The sequence below is a fragment of the Megascapheus bottae genome, chromosome 25 (assembly GCF_031878675.1).
Source record: "Megascapheus bottae isolate mThoBot1 chromosome 25, mThoBot2.hap1, whole genome shotgun sequence".
NCBI classification, from domain to species: Eukaryota; Metazoa; Chordata; class Mammalia; order Rodentia; family Geomyidae; genus Megascapheus; species Megascapheus bottae.
In genome coordinates this window covers 3,807,550-3,828,554 of record NC_143533.1, presented here as the reverse complement: position 1 = coordinate 3,828,554, position 21,005 = coordinate 3,807,550, and the positions used below count along the sequence as shown (strand labels likewise).

The 21,005-nt window shown below is 53.2% G+C and overlaps 1 protein-coding gene across 1 annotated transcript in view; it reads right to left on the bottom strand.

Annotated features, from left to right (window-relative positions):
• The window catches only part of Katnip (katanin interacting protein), a 99,239-nt gene that overhangs the window by 6,471 nt on the left and 71,763 nt on the right, over nt 1-21,005 (bottom strand). Inside the window, exons 12-18 of the mRNA XM_090357881.1 lie at nt 19,799-20,014; nt 18,352-18,486; nt 12,628-13,477; nt 7,147-7,881; nt 6,543-6,754; nt 5,516-5,594; nt 3,301-3,478 (exon numbers count right to left, since the gene is read on the bottom strand). Coding sequence (XP_090214007.1) covers nt 3,301-3,478; nt 5,516-5,594; nt 6,543-6,754; nt 7,147-7,881; nt 12,628-13,477; nt 18,352-18,486; nt 19,799-20,014 — 2,405 coding nt within the window. The remainder of the gene's footprint in view (nt 1-3,300; nt 3,479-5,515; nt 5,595-6,542; nt 6,755-7,146; nt 7,882-12,627; nt 13,478-18,351; nt 18,487-19,798; nt 20,015-21,005) is intronic.

Genomic DNA, 21,005 nt, shown 5'->3' with positions numbered 1-21,005 from the left:
AGAAGCAGCCTTCCCTGTTGAAGGCATCTGCCAGAAAAATGACCCCCATTCTTGAGTGCTCTGTTTCTCCTAAGGAAAATCCACCCCATCCATTGGGTAAGGCTCCCTGTAAGAAGATACTGATTACAGAACTGTTTATACTACAACAAACAGACTCATGAGGAAAAGAAAACAAAAACAGCAACGAAAGGGAGAAAAAAAAACAAAACAAAACACCTCGTTTCCATTTTCTGGAGTTCATTTCTTGAATAAAGGTTATTTTTAAATGATGAGAGGCACACAGGCATCGTGCTTTTTGTGCTCCTAAGAACAGTGTCCTTTGGTCTCACTGTGTGTGAATGCCTAGAGACCTGTGCATTTTTTGTTGTTGTGGCGTTCTGTTCCTTTTTGTCTTGTTTGTTCGTTTACTTGTCTTTGGGAGGGGAAAGGGAGGAGATACAGAAATGGAGGGACAAGGGGCCGGGAGTTTGGCCTAGTGGTTAAAGTGCTTGCCTAGCATGCATGAAGACCCGGGTTCGATTCCTCGGTACCACATACATAGAAAAAAAGCCGGAAGTGGTGCTGAGGCTCAAGTGGTAGAGCTCTAGCCTTGAGAAAATCCAAGGACAGTGTTCAGGCCCTGAGCTCAAGCCCAGGACTGGCAAAAAAAAAAAAAAAAGAAATGGAGGGACAAAGGTGAACGGATACAGCACTAGTACTCACCAGACCCTATGTGAAAAAATAAACTAAACAACTTGTGGGTGAGGACAGGAAGGGAAAAACAGAACAGGGGAAGGGGCAACACTATCCAAAAAGGGATGTACTCACTACCCAACTTACGTAATTGTAACCCTCTGTATATCAACTTTATAATGACCATAAAAAAATTCATGGAAAAAAAAACCATTTCACAGAATGAAAAGCTGAAAGACTTCAGTGGAACTAATTAGGGAAGGAAATATGTGGCTGACAGGGCAATGCAGGCACAGACAGCAGGGGCAAGGTCCCACAGCTGGGGTTGGGGTGGCAGCACCAGAGGAGATTGGGTGCCAGGGGCTGGGAGGCAGAGACTCTGATTTCCTATCTGCCACAGGACTGCAGGCCTGATGTGGGCCTGCATTGAGACAGGTGCCTGGCTTCTTTCTCCTGGTGGAATAGGGGTACCAGAGGAGCATGGGGGCTCTGGGCTGGGGATGGGTACAGGAAGAGGGCAGCCATGGTTGTAACTGGCCAGATCTGAGGGGTGTCCTCAAGTGTGTGCATCCCCGCCCCCCCCAAAAAAAATCTTGGCCACCTTGAGGCAGCCACATTGGGAAAGACTCAGGCTCAGGAAGCTACCATGCTTCCTAGATCTGAAAAATCAACTTTCTGGTTCTTTTACATCTTCAAGTTTGGGGCTTGAAATAAATCTTACAATCTAAGTGTTCATCCAAGGAGGTAATTTTTTTTTCTTCTCTCTCCTCTCTCTCTCTCTAAAAGGCTGTTATTAAATTGATGGATGGTGTGTCTCACAATTGCTGGCATCTTAAAAACGGTGCTGGATGTTGGTGGCGCTGAGCTAGCTGACTGAGGACAAAAGCCATTACCGTCCTGTCCTGGGGACGGGCCACCCGTCCTCAGTACAACTGTCGCCGTCTCTCAGCCCTGTTGACCTGCCAGGATACCCCAGTGACCTCCAGGCCCTTTCTTCCAACAGTCTGAGGAGCGAGAGCCAATCCAAGCTCGCTCCAGGGGCAGCAAAGAGACTATGTCCAGGCCTGAGCCAGGAAACAGACCTGGCACGCCTGGAGTACCTTCCCCCATCACAGCTGGCAAAGCTGTCAGGATAAGTGTCTCTTCTTCTTCTTCCCCCACTCCTCCTCCTCCTTTTTTTCCTCTTCCTCCTCTTCCTCCTCTTCCTCCTCCTCCTGCTTTTGGTGCTTAGAAGAAGGGCTTGAATTCAGGGTCTCAGGCTCTCACTGACTTTATTCTCTCAAGGCTGGCATTCTACCATTTGAGCCATAGCTCTACTTCTGACTTTTTGGTGGCTTAATGGAGATAGGAGTCTCGTAAACTTTTCCTGCCTAGGCTGGCTTTGGATTGCAATCCTCAGACCTCAGCCTCCTGAGCAGTGGAAATTACAGTTGTGAGCCACCAGCATCCAACCAGACAGGTCCGTTTCTAAAAGACTCAAAAGGGCTGGGTGGGCTCAGGGGTAGAACTTCAGCCCAGCAAGTGCAGGGCCCTGGGTTTAATCCCTGGCATTAGTAACAACAGCAATAATAATAATGGAAATGTTTGAGAGATTCCAGTGTCCAAGACTTTGGACAATGTAAGTGTCACAAAGCAAAACGGTGATAGCTTGATTAACGTGCTTACGTCCGTAAGTTCTCAGTGATCCTGCAGAGCTTTCAAGGTTTTAGAGAAACAGTTCACTGCTTTGAAGCAGGAGAAAGCTGGGAAATAATTACACATTGCCACAGCCCACTTGTTTGACTTGGACACAGAGAAAGGAAGTTACAGATGGGGCCTACCCCACTGTGCTCTCTTGAGCAAATTCTCCAAATGAAGAATGAGGGAGCAACCAGTACCACCTCCCACCCCCACCAGTTCACAGCCCTGGGTGAGTGAATGGCGGAGCTGGGACCTGAGATCTGAGGATTGTGATTCAAAGTCAGCCCAGGAAGAAAAGTCGGTAAGACTCTTATCTCAAATTCACCACCCAAAAGCCAGAAGTAAAGCCATGGCCCTCGTGATGGGAAAGAGAACTCAGGGACAGCTCCAGAATCAGTATGTGTGTACACACACACATACACACACACACACACATACACACACACACACACACACACACACACACACACACACACAAACAAACAAATAGGGGGCAAGAGGACAGACAGGATCTGAACTCCCAGCCCTTTGGTCCGAGCCCTAGGGGCTAAGCCTCAGTCTATGGGTGTCAGGTCCCTGTGCATGGATGCTGTGGCCCAGACTTGTCCCTCATGGAACCTGGCCCAGCCTTGGTTTGTGGAACATGGCAAAAGCAGAGGCAGTATAGCCATGGCCGCTGCTGGAGCCCTCATTGGTGATCGAACTGGTGCCCGTGGAGGGGAGAGACCCAGAGGGCTCAAAGGCAACCACAGGTGCATCCACGGAGGAGCTGTGCAAGAGGCAGCCGTGAGGCCAGCGCTCTGTGGAACCCTGGGGAGAGGTCAGCCAGCGCCCAGTGTGGCAGCCTGCCCATCCTTCCAGCTGTGTGGCCCGGGCCTGGCTTGCCTGGGTCCCCCTGACCTCATGCACGGGGTCCTGTGCTGGAGTTCGGCTCTGACGCACACTTACTTGTCCAGGGTCCGGGAGTCGTCTGTGTACTCGGGAAGGTCGTTGAGGTCTCTGGGGGAGGCGGACAGCTGGTGCAGGTGGATGGGCAGAGCCTGGCCATCCCTGCCCACCACTTCCAGGCCAGTGAGCCCCAGGTAGTGCAGGTCCCCCCAGGAGGCCGTGAAATTGAGCTGAAGGCCTGTGACGGGAAGCAGAGGGCCCAGTCAGAGGCTCCGGGGAGCAGAGCAGGGTGGAGGCTGGGAGGCCTGGCTTCTCCATTCTCCCACTGGGAACCGAGGCTTGCTCACGGCCAAGGCTCAGGATGTGCCACAGATCAAATGGACCCGTGCTACTGAAACTGCTTGTGGGTGGCCCAGGGGTCAAGGGTCACAGGGTCCCTGCCCCCTTTAACACTGTATGTGGCTCCCACGCCATATGGCCAACAGGCTTCATCTGGCTTCTTTCCCAAGGAGGCACCAGGAACTCCCAGTTCCACCCAGATCGTGCCCATGCTAGAGCTTGAACTCAAAGCCTGGGCTCTGTCCCCGAGCTTTTGTGCTCAAGGCTGGCACTCTACCACTTGAGCCACAGATCCACTTCTGGCTTTTGGGCAGTTATTTGGAGGTCAGATTTTTATGGACACTTTCCTGCCTGGACTGGTTTTGAACGGCAATCCTCAGATCTCAGCTCCCTGAGTAGCTAGGATTAAAGGCGTGAAGTACCAGCGCCTGGTTCTCCACCTAGATCTTTCTGTTCAAATGCCAATCCTGCCACACACAGCCCAGTGGCAACTGGGCATGCCTGATCTTTCCCAGCATGCTATTCGTGGCTCTGCCCTCTACCCACCATGCTGCCGACATCACTCTGAGTATCTCTAGGCCATGGGCCAGCCTTAGTGAACAGGCCAGGAGCAAACTTCAGGCCAGAAGGAGACTGCTGACTTACAAGCACCATGGAAGACCAGCCTCTCCTTCCTGGCATAGCGCATACCTCCAACTAATCTGCTTTTGTGTCGGAAGGCGATTCTTTTCCTTTTGGAGCTGAGTCCTCATTCCATATTCATTTTCCTCGGGTATCAATTAGTATTTATACAAATGGAAATTAATTTTGTTATTTCTCTCCCATGTTTCAACCCCCTCAGCTCTTTCCCTATTCATCACGGCTGATATTTGCAAACTTCCAAAATTAGAGTCATCTGCAAATTAGCAAGTCATAGATTCCCTTCAAAGCACAATCAGGCTTGGCATCTTTCCTACCCGGTGTGCCCTGCCCCCTGGCTCCACATGAAACTCTGTCCGACTGCACAGGCTAGAGAAGGAGGTGAAAAATGTGGGGTGCAGAGGGAGGGAGGCAAAAGTTCAGAGAGGAGAGCTGCAGAAATCTCAGGCCTTAAAATGCATAGAGTGGCTGGGTGCCGGGAGCTCATTCACTCCTGTAATTCTAGCTCTACTCAGGAGGCTGTAACCCTGAGGACTGAAGTTCAAAGCCAGCCCAGGCAGGAAAAGTCTGTAAAATTCTTTTTTTTTTTTTTGGTCAGTTGTGGGGTTTGAACTCTGGGCCTGGGTGCTGTCTCTGAGCTCTTCAGCTCAAGGCTACTGCCCTACCCCTTGAGCCACAGCCCTACTTCCCCTTTTCTAGAGCTTAATTGGAGATAAGAACCTCATGGACTTTAGTGCCCGGGCTGACTTTGAACTGAGACCCTCAGATCTCAGCCTCCTGAGTAGCTAGGACTACAGGTGTGAGCCACTGTGCCTGGCTAAATCTGTGAGATTCTTATCTCCAATTAACCATCAAAATTATGGAAGTGGAGCTTAGCTTAAATGGCAGAGCACTAGCCTTGAGAAAAGAAAAAAAAAAAAGCCAAGGGAAAGCACCCAGGCTCTGAGTTCAAATCCATTACTGGCAACACAGACAGAATATAGGAAGAGGGAGCTGGGTGGAGATGCCTGTCTATGATGAGAGGTTTGGAAGGGACTCTTCTCGCTCTGCCCAGTGAAAATCTCCAAGGCAATACAGAACCCACTTGGAGAAAGATGAGGAGCCATTTTGGTGAAAGACATTCGAATGAAGATCAGCATTCCCCAAGCCCCCTTCTCCCTGGCAGGTAAGCCGAGCAGAGGCTGACCCTCCTCACAGCCTGAGGCCTGGGCAGGGCCTCATTCCTGTGTTCACACACCCCTCAGCCTGCAGAAACTGTCTTCCCACTAGGCGATCCCAACTCCCCGAGGGAACTCACAGATGCCATGGTAGATGCCAGGCTCCGGCGTGGTGACATTGGGGCTGGAGGGGCTGGGGGGAAGCTCCAGGCCCAGGATCTGGAGGGAGTGGGGAGAAGCAGAAGAAAAGGTAGAGGTGTATTTATGTATTTATTTATTTGTGGGGGTGGGGAGTGTCAATACTAGGGCTTGAACTCAGGGCTTAGGAACTGCCCTTGAGCTTTTTGGTGTTTTTATTGCTCAAGGCTGGCACTCCTACCACAGGAGCCACAGCTCCACTAATTGGAGATAAGAAACACACTTTTATGGCCAGGCTGGCTTCAAACCATGACCTCAGATCGCCTGAGCGGTTAGGATTATAGGCGTGAGCCACCAGTGTCTGGACACAGGAAGACACAGCCTGGCAACTGGCATCCTCCTTCCCGCTTCCCTGACCTTCCCAGGACCCTGCCCTCTTCTCCTACCCTCCTCGTCCCTTTTACATTCCCCTCCTTCTCTGGAAACCAGCAGTGACACTTCTCTTGGGTCACAAGCATCCAGAAACTGTGGTCTGGCTGAGGTTTGCTTTGGTTTATCTTCCTTCCCTCCCAACCTCCCTGTTTGGCAGTATTGGGGTTCAAACTCAGTACTGTGCCTTCACTCCCAGCCCTTTTTGATATCATTTTCAGGCAGGGTCTCCAGTTTTTGCCCAGACTATAAACCTTCTAATTTCTGCCTCTCAAGTAGCTGGGGTTACAGGTATGAGTCATGGCGATGGGCCTTGGGCATTAAAGGTATCTTTAGTTTTTTTCATCAAATGACAATGAATGATCCAAATCCATCCCCAAGCCCCCCCCCAAAAAAAAAATCCAACCTCTAAATCATACAGGTGAGGTACAAAGTTGATTTTGCTTGGCTTTGATTAAAATTTGAATACTTTCTACACTTATGATTTAAGAGAAATAATAAAGAGATTGAAATATGACATATGGGTCCAAAAATGAAGTAGAGAAATGGGAATTCCCCCTCCCCCACCCCCCCACACCTCCCAGCTCCCATCTTACTCACCTGGTCGTCAGTGCTGGAGCCCGCCTGGGTGAAAGGCCGCTCGTGGCCCTCACTGTCAGCTGTGCTGGGTCTCCTTGGCGGCTGCCCCAGCTGTAGGCCACACAGGCTGTCCGTGTCCACATCCACGTCGAATGTGTTGTCAGAACAGAAGATGGCCTCCAGGATATCCTCGTCGGTCGTGAATAAGATGGTGTCTCCAAAGTGCTCTGGGGCTGGGCGTTACGGGAGAGACAGGAGGGTCACCCGCTGGCCCCAGGTCCCCACATCTGAGCCTCCGGGGCCAGGCCCGGGCTTCTTGTAAGAGTCCCCCTCAGACAGACACTTGGCCTGGGTGGGGAAAGTTGCTGGAAATGGAGTGGGATGGGCCCAGTGCGATAGTAGGCTGGCCACCCACGCATGTGGTCCTGGGTTCTGTCCATCCCGTCCGTCTGGGTTGGTGACCCACGCGGGGGACTCAAGAGTAAAGTTGCTCTCAGACTCAGGGTCTAGCACCCCACAAAGTCAGGCAAGCAGCAAAGGGAACAGGGTGAGGTCGGCTCTGAGCCATCTCCTGCAGGATGGGGGAGGGGAAGACGGGAGAGGGGAAGGGACGCACACACTGTACCTCCGGTCAGGGTCCCCGAGGCCTTGGCGATCTCCCCTTCGAAGATGCACTGCCCGTCTAGCAGCATGGTGATGTCCTTCACGCCTCGGAACGAGTGGATCCGGGATTTATTGTAGTTCCAGACCCTGATCATGGCCACTTGGCATGGGTGGGCAAAGTCGATGGAGATGGAGTGGGAGCGGCCCGGCGTGAAGGGCGCCAGCCACACGTGCATGTCATCCTGGGTCCTGTTCACCCCGTCCACCAGGTTGGTGACCACACGGGGGTCCTTCCCGTATGCCGGCAGGACGTTGATGTCGGGGGGGTCCGCGCAGATGTCGGAGATCTGCACCGGCTCCCCCTGGGAGCTGAATATCTCCACCCCGTTCAGGCCCACGTAGTGTCTGTCCCCCCACGTGGAGGCGATGTGGATGACCAGGTGCTGGCCATAAGGCAGGACAGGGATTTTGAAGTCACCGTCCTGGCTGCCTTCGCTCTCTGGGGAGCAGTCGCCCTGGCCTCTGCCGGGCTGGGGCTCCCCCTCCCTCCGTGGGGGCGGCTGACCCTGCCGCCCCCCGGCCCCCCTCTGCAGCTGGAGGAATTCATCCAGGATGTCGCCCTGCTGTTCCGGCCGGGGGATCCGCCCCAGGTGGAAGTGGTCAAAGGCAGTGAGCGAGTCCCAGGACTCTCGCAGGTGGTGCTCCTGCTCCCCCCGCCATCGTGGGCGGGGTGGCGTCCCCATCGCCCGGGGGTCTTCTGGAGGGAGGAAGTGGGGGCAGGAGGAATGGCCTGTTAGTGGCACATGCACACACAAGTGGGGATCTTTACAGATCTTCAACCGGGGTGGCGTCTCAAAGGGGCCCCTCCTGGCACCTGAGGGACCGGCAGGGCTGGGGGTGACGGTGGCTGGCTTTGCCTGGGACAGTCCCCACGCACAGCAGCTCCCTGGTGCCCACAGCTTATGACTATACCACTGGACACGCACATTGCACCACAGGCTTTCCTGCCCCGGGCTGGCTTCGAACAGCGATCCTCAGATCTCAGTGTCTGAGTAGCTAAGACTTCAGGTGTCAGCCACAGGCACACAGCTAAACTTCAGACTTTCTGTTGTGAGGCTTGAACTCGGGGCCTGGGCACTGCCCCTCGGCTCTCTTTTGCTCAAGGATCACAATCTACCATTTTGAGCCACGTTCCACTTCTGGTTTTCTGGCTGGCTTTCCAACCACAACCTTCAGATCTTTCTAAGAACTTTCTAAGAAGGCAACCGTCTTGCAAATCAGGAGGCATGGTGAGGTGTGGATTTGGAATGTTCCCCGAAGCAAGGCCGGCTCTCCCGCGCAGCAATTCACTGGGAGCTCTTAGGAGGCAAGGGCTAGGGTGAAGCTGGACTGTGGGGGCCCTTGGAAGGGAACCCCGAGACAGTGACCCAGGCCCATCCTCTCTCTGGGCCTCGGCCTGGCAGCTTCCTCCATGGCACAGTATCACCATGCCCTGCTGACTTGCTACAGGCTCAGAGCAACCGTCCTTCCTTTTATGTCACTTACCTTGGGTCTTCAGCCATGGTGACGGAAAGCTGCCGTGGGAAGCCTATTTTTGGCTAGGTTAGAGATTTGGCTAAAAATTGTTCCATTTAGGAATTCCCATGTCCAGGTAAGGGACAAGTCGGTCACATGAGCGGCTGTGCTCAGGCCGCCCAGAGTACCCGATAACCCAAAGACCTCCATGGTAGGAAAAGGCTCACAAAAAGACTGGTAGAGCTGCTGCTACTCTAACCCCAACACTCTGTTGGCTGAGGCAGGAGGACTGACAATTTGAGGCTAGTCTGGGCTACATAGCAAGAACTTCTCTCAAAAGGCTAAGGGCTGGCAATATAGTTCAATAGTAGAACACTTGCCTAACATGTGCCAAGGCTCTCGGTTCCACCACTAGAAACACACACACACACACACACACACACACACACACACACACACACACACACACGTTAAAGGGGGGAAAGCCAGACAATGTAGCACATCCTAGCACAGGTGACATTTGTGTGTATTAATAGTGATTCACGGAAGAAGGACTTTCTTTTTTTCCTTCTCAGTAGTTCTATCTCCTATGTTCCTTCAACTCAGGGCCTCGTCCTCACTTGGCTTGCTTGCTTGCCTGATGTTCTACCACTTGAGCCATAGCTCTCATCCAGTGTTGTGATGGTTAATTAGAGAATAGAATCTCACAGACTCTCTTGCCCAAGCTGGCTATGAACTGAGATCTCAGCCTTGAACAACTATTGGCTCCCAGATTATTACTTTTATAATCGGGCTGGGGGAGAATGTTAGTAAAAGAGCAAACAAGGCAGGGAGATTGAGTTCAAGGTTAACCTGGACTACATAGATAGATCTAGGAAGGAAGGAAGAAGGAAGGAAGGAGGGAGGGAGGGAGGGTAAAAAACAAAGAGCAAGCCAGCATGTACTGTAGTACGGGCAGATTGTTCTGCCTGCTTCTTGCATCCTGAGCACACTGAGGGTACAGAAAAGCCCCTCTGGCCCTGTGCTCCGAGACTCTAAAAGTGGAGATGGGAAACAAAGCCAGTGGCTGAGTGATGGTCAACCACCATCTCATAATGTCAGTCTGGAAAAACAACAGCCGGTGCCCCCGACGCTCAGTTTTGTCATCACACACCGGTGCCCTGCACTCCGTTTTCTGCCTGTCTCCTCAGGGCCTGGCTCCATCCATCATCTCTCTCTCTTTCCCCCATGCCTCCCCTTGCTCTGCCTGCAGACAGGCATAAATCTCTCCTGCCCAGAAGCAGGGGGGTGGGGGGGAAGGAGGAGGAGGAGGAAAAGGGAAGCTGTTGTGGTCCCAGGACAACTCTAGGGAATTTGGGGATGCACCCTCACCCCTCCCCACCCTCCCTACTCTCCCAGGAAGAGATTCATTTGCCCACAACCCCCCCCCACACACCACTTGGCTTCCCTTCTTGACATCCTGTGGGCATCCCTGCTTGTTCAGGCCAGCCTTGGAAGGTGACTGCAGACATAACCATCCTGGTGGAGCGCAGAGTGGCTCTCTTTAAACTGCCCGCTATGCTGGTACCAGCAGCTCCCACCTGTAATCCAAGCCAGTACCTAAGGAAGCTGAGACCCGAGAACTGCAGTTTAAAACCAGCCCAAAGAAGGAAGATCCATGAGACTGTTACCTCCCATGAACCAGCCAAAAGAGCCCCAAGTGGAGCAATGGTAGAATGTTAATGTTGAAAGGAAAATCTAAGGGATAGTGCCTAGGCCCTGGGTTTGAGCCCCAGTACGACAGCACCAAAGGGGAAGGAGGGGGGAGATTCGGAGTGGAGTTGCCTGGGGTCACTTTGCTAAGCTCCAGGGAGAACCTTCTGGAGAACAGAGCCAGCACAGGAACATGAACAAGACATGGAAACCTCGCATTATTCCCTCTGCTTTATTTTATTTTTTGCCGGTCCTGGGGCTTGAACTCAGAGCCTGAGCACTGTCCTTGGGCTTTCTTAGGCTAGAGCTCTACCACTTGAGCCACAGTGCCACTTCTGGCTTTTCTGTGTATGCAGTACCGAGGAATCGAACCCGGGTCTTCATGCATGCTAGGCAAGCACTCAACCACTAGGCCAAACTCCTGGCCCCTCATTTTATTTTAGTAACGAGGATTACTAGCGGGGGTGGTCTCCATCCTTAGAGGTCATCTGCACCTATCACCCCACTAGGCTCCCCGCTGGGCTGCTACTCCGGCCATGTGTGGACACTTCTGGAATGGTCTGCATGGACAGGGATCCTCAGGTTCTCTTGGTCGCAGCACAGTGAGACCCCGGCATGGAACTCAAGCACTGTCCCCCAGTTCATAGTTGATGTACCCATGTAGCCATCAGTGTGTGTGGTGGGGGGGGGGAGGCAAGGAGAATCGCACTACATATTTCTTAAAGGCTGAGGCTGTGGGATTTGCCTTCCGGGAGTGAGTAATTTGAATTTTCTAAGCAACTTTCCTTTTTAGCATGACTGGCTTAACAAGCATTAAATCTCGAGGGCTCCGTTCTTAATGTGTCATCGAGCCAAGCAGCAAAACGTCTGGAAAGAAATTAAAGCGAGACGAAGTCTTTGAACTTGGGCGGGTTGGGAGGACGCCGAGGCTTCCCCTATTCATTCACAGGGAGGCTCGGGGCTGCCTGGCTCTCTGCGAGCAGGTGACAGGTGACAGGCCTCCCCCAGGGAGTCCTGTGTGTGGTGTCTATGTGGCACTGGGACAGTCACCTCAACCTCACCTTTTGTCTCTCTCTCTGTACAGGGAGGGGGGGGCGGCACCAGGCTTTGATGTCACCAGGCAAAGTGTCACCCACCAGGCTCTTTTTGGGACAGAGCTTGACCAAGGGCCTGCAGACCACAAGCCCAGCCACCATGGCTGCTCTGCCCATTGTCCTCCCTGACCCCAGCATGCAGACCCCTCATTGGGCCCCACACGTCATGCTGAGTCTTTGGAGGAGGAGGGCAGAAGGCGCTCAGAGCCAGAGGGACATGCTCTTTGAGGAGAAGGGGAGAGGAGGAGGAAGATAGTGAGGAAATGGAGATTTAAAAAAAAAAAGGGCCGGGAGTTTGGCCTAGTGGTAGAGTGCTTGCCTAGCATGCACGAAGACCAGGGTTCGATTCCTCAGTACCACATACTTAGAAAAAGCCGGAAGTGGTGCTGAGGCTCAAGTGGTAGAGCTCTAGCCTTGAGAAAGTCCAAGGACAGTGCTCAGGCCCTGAGCTCAAGCCCAGGACTGGCAAAAAAAAAAAAAAAAAAGGAGGAAGGGCTGGGAAGGTGGCCTAGTGGTAGAGTGCTTGCTTAGCATGTATGAAGCCCTGGGTTCAATTCCTCAGTACCACATAAGCAGAAAAAACCCTAAGTGGAGCTGTGGCTCAAGTGGTATAGGGCAAGCCTTGAGCAAAAGAAGCTCAGGGACAGTGCCCAGGCCCTGAGATCAGGACTGGCAAAAAAAAAAAGGAGGAAGGGGAGGAAGAGGAGGGACAGGGAAGGGGGGGTGAGGGGAGGGGGAGGAGGGTGGTAAGAAGAAGGCAGGGGAGAAATAAGAAAAAGGAAAGGAAGAAAAGGCCAGGGGTCCATGGCTCACGTCAGTAACCCTAGCTCCTTAGGAGGCTAAGATCTGAAGATCATAGTTCAATGCCAGCTTGGGCAGGAAAATCCATGAGACTCTTATCTCCAATAAGCCACCAAAAAGCCAGGAGTAGAGCCATGGCTCAAGTGGTAGAGCACTAGCCCTGCGCAGAAAAGGTCAGGGACAGCGCCCAAGCCCTGAGCTCAAGCCCTAGAACTGGCACTTGTGTGCACATGCACACACAGACACACACACACACACAGACACACACAGACACACACACACACACACACACACACACACACACACACACAGAGTTGTGAGTGACTTGAATAGCCCAGGTTGCTAAAGAGTTGCACACATTGAAAGCACCCGGGCAGTGGTACCCAGCCCAGGCTGCTTACCTCTGCTGGCTGGCTGGCTGTCACCATGACGACAGAGGAGAGCATCCTTCTTCGGCCCCCTCCTCCCACTGGCAGGGCGCTCCCTGTTGGGAGGTTGGCTAAAGATGTCTAAATCATCACTACAGACCTTGGGGGTGGCTCTGTGGGGACGCTCCCCGGCGATGGAGTTCCAGCTGCTCGTCCTCCGGGGGCCTTTGCCCTCGGTGGTCTCTCCAGGACCCTGGTCCACAACCTCAGCTGAAGGGAGCAGGCCGTTCCCATCCAGCGGCTTCCGGGGGCTAAGCCACGAGGGTGGGGGCTTGGATTTCTTACTCCCTGCTTTCCTGCCCTTGTCTGCAGAAGTCTGTAACCAGCATGGGGGGTTCTCCGGTGACTCGGGGATCTTCCTGCCTGTGAGGGTTTCCAGCTGTTGGGCCAAAGAGGGTTCCTCCTCCAGGGGGTGCTGGCTCGCAGGCGGGGAGGAGATAGGGGCTTGGGGCTCACTGTCCACTGAAGGAGGGGGTCTCCGCTGTGTTCCACCTTCCTCTAAGTTGGAGAAACTGTCTTTTGTGCAGTCAGTGGCATTCACCTTGTCATCAAGGGAACTGGCTTGGGAGGAGATCTCAACAGCCAGAGCTTCCGTGGGCTGTGAGCCACAGGGACCTGGCTCCTTATCCCTGGTGGCTGCAGGCACTGGCATGCTTCCTTCCCAGCCAGTGCACGGGGTCTCGGGGGCTCTCTCCTCGCTGTGCAGGTGAGCAGCAATGGTGAGGCCAGTGGGGGCCCCTCCCCCGCCTTTGTCTAACATGCCATCGAAGATGCACTTTTGGTCGACGTAAACCCTCACGTGCTTGGCCCCGATGTTAAGGTCCTGAAAACACAAAAATGGAACTGAATGGGGGAACCTCTACAGGGCAGCGGCCTGGCAGGCTGAGTGTGGGGGTAAAAGAGTCCCAAAAGGAAGGGGAGGTGCTGGAGAGGTGGGTTTCAAGCCAGGCGCTGGTGGCTCCTATCTGTCATCCAGCTACCCAGGAGGCTGAGACAGGGGATCGTGGTGGGTAGGAAAATCCATTAACCACCAAAAAAATTGAAAGTGGCACTGTGGCTCAAAGGGGTAGTGTGCAAAAGTTCAGAGACGGCATCCAGGCCTTGAATTCAAGCCCCACAGCTGAGCAGAAAAAAAGGAAGAAAGAAAGCTGGAGTCTGAGACAAGGGTATGGTGCAGGCCACGGGGCAGAAGAGATATGGCTGTAAGAGCCACGTCCTCAAATGCTGGCCACTGCCGTGGGCACCCTGAGGCCCCTTCAGGCACCTCACCACAGCCCTCCAAAGGCTGGGGACAGGCCCTCGGGCACCGTCCTTCTCCCCATCTCCCCACCCTACGTGGGGACTGTCCCACCTCCCTGGTCTCTGCCATAGGGGAAGAGCCAGAGGGAGGTGGAAGAAATCGAGGCCATTGTTCAGTGGCTTCTAGATTTGCCAGAAGATTCCATCACATGGGAAGATGGAGAATGCAGGCCCGTAGTGTGACCTCCACCAAAGCCCCCTCAGCCTCCACCCTTTCCCGTTTCCCCCACCCCCACAGGCCTGGGTCCCATTATTCTTCATTTTCTACAGTCACAGCTCAGGTGAAACCAGACCAAGCCTCTTCTGTGGTACCTGTCTCCTTCTGTCTAAGGCAGAGCTTTATCTTCCAGCTTTATCAAGGAATATCAGACGCAATAAACTGTATCATAAGCAATACACACAGAGAAATGTTGGCACGTGAGCCACACCCATACAACCAGTCCAAACTCCAGCCCAGTTCACCCAAATCTTCCTGTCACCCTCACCAGCCCCTTCTTTTCCAGCTTGGTCCCCCCTCCACTGGACATCCTCATATACTGGGTCAACCCCGATGGTCGAAATCACAGACAGGGTGCATTTTCTAGAAGTTTTAGATAGAAAGGGATCCTGGAGAGTGTGCTAGGAACCAAGCTGTCTTCCTTTGTATTGTTGAGGAGCAGTTGATTTTATAGGGGGTGCTCCATGAGTCGCCTATCACCCCTACAATAAAACGTGGAGAGTCCCCTACTGGGACCAGGGCCGCCTGACCAGGGGACCAGGAGCCAAGGTGATGGAGGGCCCTGTTTGTTGGAGCTGAGTCTGATTAATCCTGCTGTCTGGCAGAATCACTAACAGAGCCCTCAACTCGCTCGCACATGTGTCCTGATGGGGACAATAAATGACAGAGTCTGTCAGGGAGCCACAGCCTGCGGGAGATGCTCAGTTGTCAGGCTGCGCAGCAGTCAGGCAGGATCTGAGGAGTCGGCCTCTCCTCCTCCCTCTCCAGGCTCCTGTTCTCAGTGTCGGCTTGCTGGCTGCCCCAGGCCTGGGCTCCCTGGCTGGTCCTAGCTCTTCTGCTCTCTTATCCACTGGGGCTTGGGCTGTCACCGATGGCGCATGCACACAGGACACCTGAATGTCCAGCCCCAGACACAGCCTGACTTCTCCTCTTGATAACTCATGCTCCACTTCTGGTTTTCTGGTGGTTCATGGGAGCTAAGAGTCTCATGGACTTTCCTGCCTGGGTAGGCTTTGAGCTGTGATCCTCAGATCTCAGTCTCCTGAGTAGCTGGGATGACAGGTGTGAGCCACTGGAACCTGGCCCAGATGGAATTGTTCTGCACTTTCCTCAGGTCTGGTCTGCTCCGGATGTCAAGACCCCCTCTCTCAAGCCACGCAGTCAACCATGTCCCTGGGCTTGCTCCAGATGTGGTGCTGCATGGTCCCTTCTGCTTCCTAGGTCTAAACCGGCCTCTGTGTTTCCACTCCCCACCCTTGACCTCTTATTTTCTCCATAGCAGCCAAAGTCTTTAAAAAAAAAAAAAGAAACAAAAAAACAATTTTGCTAGGTTGTTCACTCATTCCTATAATCCGCCCTACTCCAGAGGCTGAGGTCTGAGGATCACAGTTCAAAGGCAACAAGTTCCTGAGATGTTATCACCAACAAACCACCAAAAATCCACAAGTAGAGCTCTGGCTCAAGTGGTAGAGCACCAGACTTGACCAACTAGCACTAGGCCCTAAGTTAAAAAGCCCTAATACAGGAACAGAAAGAAAAATAAGTGCCACATTTTTCTCCCAGGGCCTCTTGTCTCTCTCCCACTGTGGTCAGAAAGACAGTGACTGGTCTGTCCCTTCACCCCAAGTCACCCCCCACTGTGCTGTGGCTTCTGATCCACTCTCAGCCTGGGGATGTGAGACCCCCAGATGTCTGCATCCTTGTACCTGCCCCTCCCCCAACCCTCCTGCACAAAGGTGAGTACACGCTAACTAAACCTCTCGAGTGCCGGAGTGTTATGAGACATGCAGAACTCAGCCTGAGAGCTGCCAAGCCTGACACTAGCACAGCAACCCAGCTTCAATCTTCCAATTGCAGCATGGCAGGCTACTATTTGCTGGGGGCCAGGCCTGTGTGTGTGTGTGTGTGTGTGTGTGTGTGTGTGTGTGTGTGTGTGTGCATGCTCTGCACAGGGTGAGCATGTGCTGGGAATTCATCAGGAAATAACTATTCAAGGCCAGCACAGGCAGCTGTCAACGACTACTGCAAAACCACCACCCCCAAAACACCTGGCGAGGCAGAGGCACTCATTTAAAGAGGTAGGGGGCGGGGAATGCCTTTCCAGCCTACTTGTGAGGTGTGTGTGTCTAGCTTCCCAATAAGACATCTGGCCTCCAAAACATGTCTGCTTCCCTTCCATGACCAGCTGGCCTCCCTCATCTGGCCTCCAGCTGCCCTGTGCTCCCCTGGAAGTCTGGCTAGGAGAGGGCTGGGGTTTGGAGCAGAAGCAGGGGAGTGGAGGAGGGCAAGGGGAGATTCTTGCCCTACCTGGCACCACTGAGACCTTAGATATTTCTACCACACCCCGCCTATGGGGAGATTTGGCCTGAAGGTTACCAGAGGAGGGTTACGTGGTAAGGAACACATATTTGCCATGTCTCTGGAGATCCAAGTTCAAAAAATAAAAGAATGCATGGCCCCATACATGATATAAGGTAAATATTAAACCTGAGCCAGGCACTAGTGGCTCGAGCCTATAATCCCAGCTACTCAGGAAGCTGAGATATGAGGATCCTGGTTTGAAACCAGCCCCGGCAGGAGAGTCCATGCAAATCTCAGCTCTGATAAACTACTCAGAAAAAGCCAGGATGTGGCACTGTGGTTCAAGTGGTAAAGTGATAGCCTTGAACACAAAAGGCCTCAGAGACAGACCCCAGGCGCTGAGTTCAAGCTCCAGGACCAGCAATTTTAAATTAAATTAAAAAGTAAGCCTGTGCCTTCCCTGTCACACAATTGGCTGTCTTAGGGTCAAATGGCCACTGGTACATGGGCCTGACTGGTCCCAGTCTTGTCAGGAGAGGGTAGGTACACTATTCCCATAGACCCCACCCTCTGGCTGCTTCATGGGGGAACCTAAAAGGTTCTGATCTTTATGCCGCCTCCTCCTCTGGATCTAGACCCAGCCACTGTTGGCCAATCACAGTGAGCCTGGATGACCTAGGAGGAGGGTTCCAGAACCATCTGGGGCCAGCACTCCAGGTCTGGGTATCCCTAGTGGGATTTGGGGCGGGGAGGATGAGATGTTTTCCTCTGTTACCTTCTCCCACGGGGGCTCGCACAGGCCTGGTCTGCAGGAGTCACCTGCAGAGATAGCCCAGGTGTGGCCTCCTATCCTTACCCCGCCTCCCCAGGTCCCTGACCCCAGGGCCACCTCACAATCACCTAGCCACCTAATGAGGGGGAAAGAGGCTCAGAAATGCCAACCCAAAGATTTAATTGGCAACCCATTCCCAACCCAAAAGCCTTCAGCTTTTCTAGTTCCTTCTTTTCCTCCCCACTTAGAGAAGACTTGGTTGGATTATCTTTCCCATTTAACTTTTCCTTCCTCAGATTCCCATTCACAAAACACCGTATTAACAAGCCTCGTCTACCGAGCTGAGCTATATTTCCTATAAACTCAACATTTTATCTCCTCCAAAACACACAAGTAATAACGTTCTCTGGAGAATATTAAATCAAATCAACCTACAGCTGTATTTGCTTGCGCTTTTCTGCCCCCGGTAAATTCTGCCAACAGATGGCTGTGCCTTACATAAGCAGCAGCCTAGCGGGCTTGGGCATCCTCCACATTTGGGCCTGGGTGCTGTGGGCACCCTCTCCCCGTGGGCTGCCCACGTGGCGTGGCCACGCCTGAGGCTCCCCGTGGGACTTTCAGCTCCTTTTCTGTGCCATGGAGGCACAACCAGGGCCAGCTTCTGCTTTCCTTGGCTTGGAGACATATGTCTTCTTTCTCTGCGTTGGTTTCCTTATCTGTAAAACCAGTCCCGCCCCACCATGTCTGCGGGATGCAGGCAGAGTATCTTATGAACTCAGGGAGTGGGGCTCTTAGAAACTGCTTAGTACTCTGGGTGTTGTGGCTCATGCCTGGAATCCTAGCTACTCCAGAGGCTGAGGTCTGAGGCTCTCAGTTCAAAGCCAGCTCGCGCAGGAAGGTCTAGGAGACTGTTATCCCCAAGGAACACAGGAAAAGTCAGAAGTGGAGCTGTGGCTCACGTGGCAGAGCACCTGCTTGAGGTGAAAAGACTAGGGCAGAGTTGTAGGGCCCTGAGATCAAGCCTCATGACTGGTACCAAAAAGAAAACAGGAAAGAGAAGAAAAAGAAAATCAACCAATCAATCCATCCATCCAAGCTGGCAACCCACCCCATCCGCTGTCCAGTAATTCCAGATCTTCATCTCTGCCAGCCCAAAATCAGGCAGCTGCCGTGGGTTGCGGATGAGGAACCCGAGCTGGAGTGGTGGATGGAAGGGGCAGGTCCACGAAGCAGGCTCCTTGCTCTGAAAGGCCAGGAGAGAGGGGAGCCCTCAGATTCACTGTTCTTTCCACAGACAATCTGCAGGGACTCCTGTCGGGGTCTCCAGGGCAGAGGAGGGCTCCAGTCTCCCCAGAATATCCCCTCCCCCACGTCTAGATGGCCTCTCCCGGTCTGGATAGCTCTTTGTGTCCTTGCCTAACGCTGTCCCACAGGGTGATCTGCCAACCCATTGGAATTCAAAATGCAGTGGGCTTTATTTTAATCAACTTATTCAGCATTGAGGAGCTGATGAGATGGAGGGGGAGAGGGAGAGCTTGGATTAACCTGGCAAGAAGAGCGTTGGATTTCCTTTTGTCAACTCCTGTTGAATTTTTAAATTGTAGAACAGGAAAAAAACAAAAAACCTGGCTCAGGCTTTGGCTAGGATCAGGGCCACGGCACTCAGCCGTGGGATCTGTCTCATTCCTTTCAGGATTTCAAAGTGTGGAGACACAGGATCGCAGCTTCCTGCCCAGGACGGGAGCTGCCTGGGGGTTTTACCAGTGCCACCACTGGGAGCCAAGGGCAGGGAGGGAGCTCTGCTGCCACGTTTACTGGAAGCGAGAGCATCAAGCCACACCAGAGACATCTTGGCTCAGATGACCTCCAGTCTTCTCCCCTTGAATACTTCTAGAACCCTGCAGAACAAAACTCAAGTGGGGAACTGGAATCCCAGCTACTCAGGAGGCTAAGATCTGAGGGTTGTGGTTCAAAACTAGCCAGGGTAGGAAAAGTCTGTGAGGCTCGTTTTTCCGATTAAACAACTAAAAAGCCAGATGTGGAGGGGTGGCTCAAGTGGTAGAGCACCAGTCTTGAGCAAAAAGGCCAAGTGAGAACATAAGGCCCTGAATTGAAGCCCCAGGATGGGTCCCCCTCAGGTCTGGAAAGGGCAGACAGCAAGTTCCTCTGGGCATACATCTCATGCCCAGCCTTCGGCCTTGACCACGCCCATGCCCCTGTTTATCCTCAGAATGAGGGCACTGGCCATGAGGACCAGTGTGTGTGTGTGTGTGTGTGTGTGTGTGTGTGTGTGTGTGTGTGTGTGTGTGTGTGTGTGTGTGTGTGTGTGTGTGTGTGTGTGTGTGTGTGTGTGTGTGTGTGTGTGTGTGTGTGTGTGTGTGTGTGTGTGATGGTGAAAGGCAGCTGGATCAAAGGCAGGCCGGAGTCTGGGGAGGAACTTTGGGGTGCATCAGAGGCCCCTCCCCTCCCTGCACCACACCCCAGAACGAACTCCATGTGGGCAGAGAATGCTGTCCCAGAATTCCAATGGGCTCAATGGGGAGCCTTGTACTCACAGATGAGTTCTTGTTGACCAGGCAGCCCAGCTCGCCGGGTGACACCGGGGTCCGAATGTCCACGTCCCGAGGGGACACATACAGCTTTGTGTGGCTCAGGTCAAAGAACTCGACCTCCGTGAGCCCCACCTGCGACGTGCTGCCCCAGGTGGACAGGATCTCCAGGCTCACGTGGATGGCGTCCTTCGTGTCCTCTCTACTCACAATCCCCGTGTCCTGGGGAGGAAAACGCAACACAGGATGAAGAAGAGACGGGCCCAGGGTCAGCTCCACCACTGCCCGAGGCCCTCCACCAGCTTATTCCCTGGGTTTTCCCAACTGCACCTGCCACTGAGCGTGGTAGCTCCTGCTTGTAATCCCTGCTAGGTGGGAGATGGAGATTAGTTAGGAGTACGGTGTGAGGCTGGTGATAAAGCTGGATGTGTGTAGCATGCATTATCACGCCCAGCTATGTGGGAGGCAGACATAGGAGGATCAAACTCCCAGATCAAAAACCAGGAGACATTATCTTAAAAAAAAAAAATAACTAAGATCAAGGCCGGGAGCATAGCCTAATGGTAGAGTGCTCATCTAGCCTGCATGAAGCCCTGGATTCGATTCCACAGAAGTGGTGCTGTGGCCCCAGTGGCAGAGCACGAGCTGAGGTGCCTCAGATCTGATGGGCCAGATGGTTTTGCATTTGTAGCTGCCCGTCCCACAGCTGTGGGGGTTACAGGCTGTGCTGTGTCTCCCCATCTCACACAGTGAAGCCTGAATGTATGAAACATATGGAACTGTGTTGGGGGAGGGGCAGGGCTTTTAATGGGGTGACAGAATGAAAATGAGGCTCTGGGAGTGGGCTCCAGTCCAGTCTGACTGGGCTCTCTATAAGCAACTGCATCCAGGGATGCCCAGCAGGGCGCAAGCCCAGGACCCACAAGAGGGCTGAGGAGAGGCATCACCCATCTGCCGGCGGCAGACAGGAGCTCTGCCAATACCCTGGACTTAAAAAATCTGTTAACAAATCGGGCTGTCCTATCCGGCACAATTCCCACCTGAGCAAGAGGTCAGTTCCTTGTCCACTCCAAGGGGTCTGTTCCATCCCCACGTTCTCTCTTAAATCTGAGTGAGTGTGTGTGTGTGACACCTCCACTTCTACCTTTTTTTTTTCTCCCGGTAACTAGAAATAAGAGTCTCTTGGAATTTGCTGTCTGAGCTGGCTTTGAAC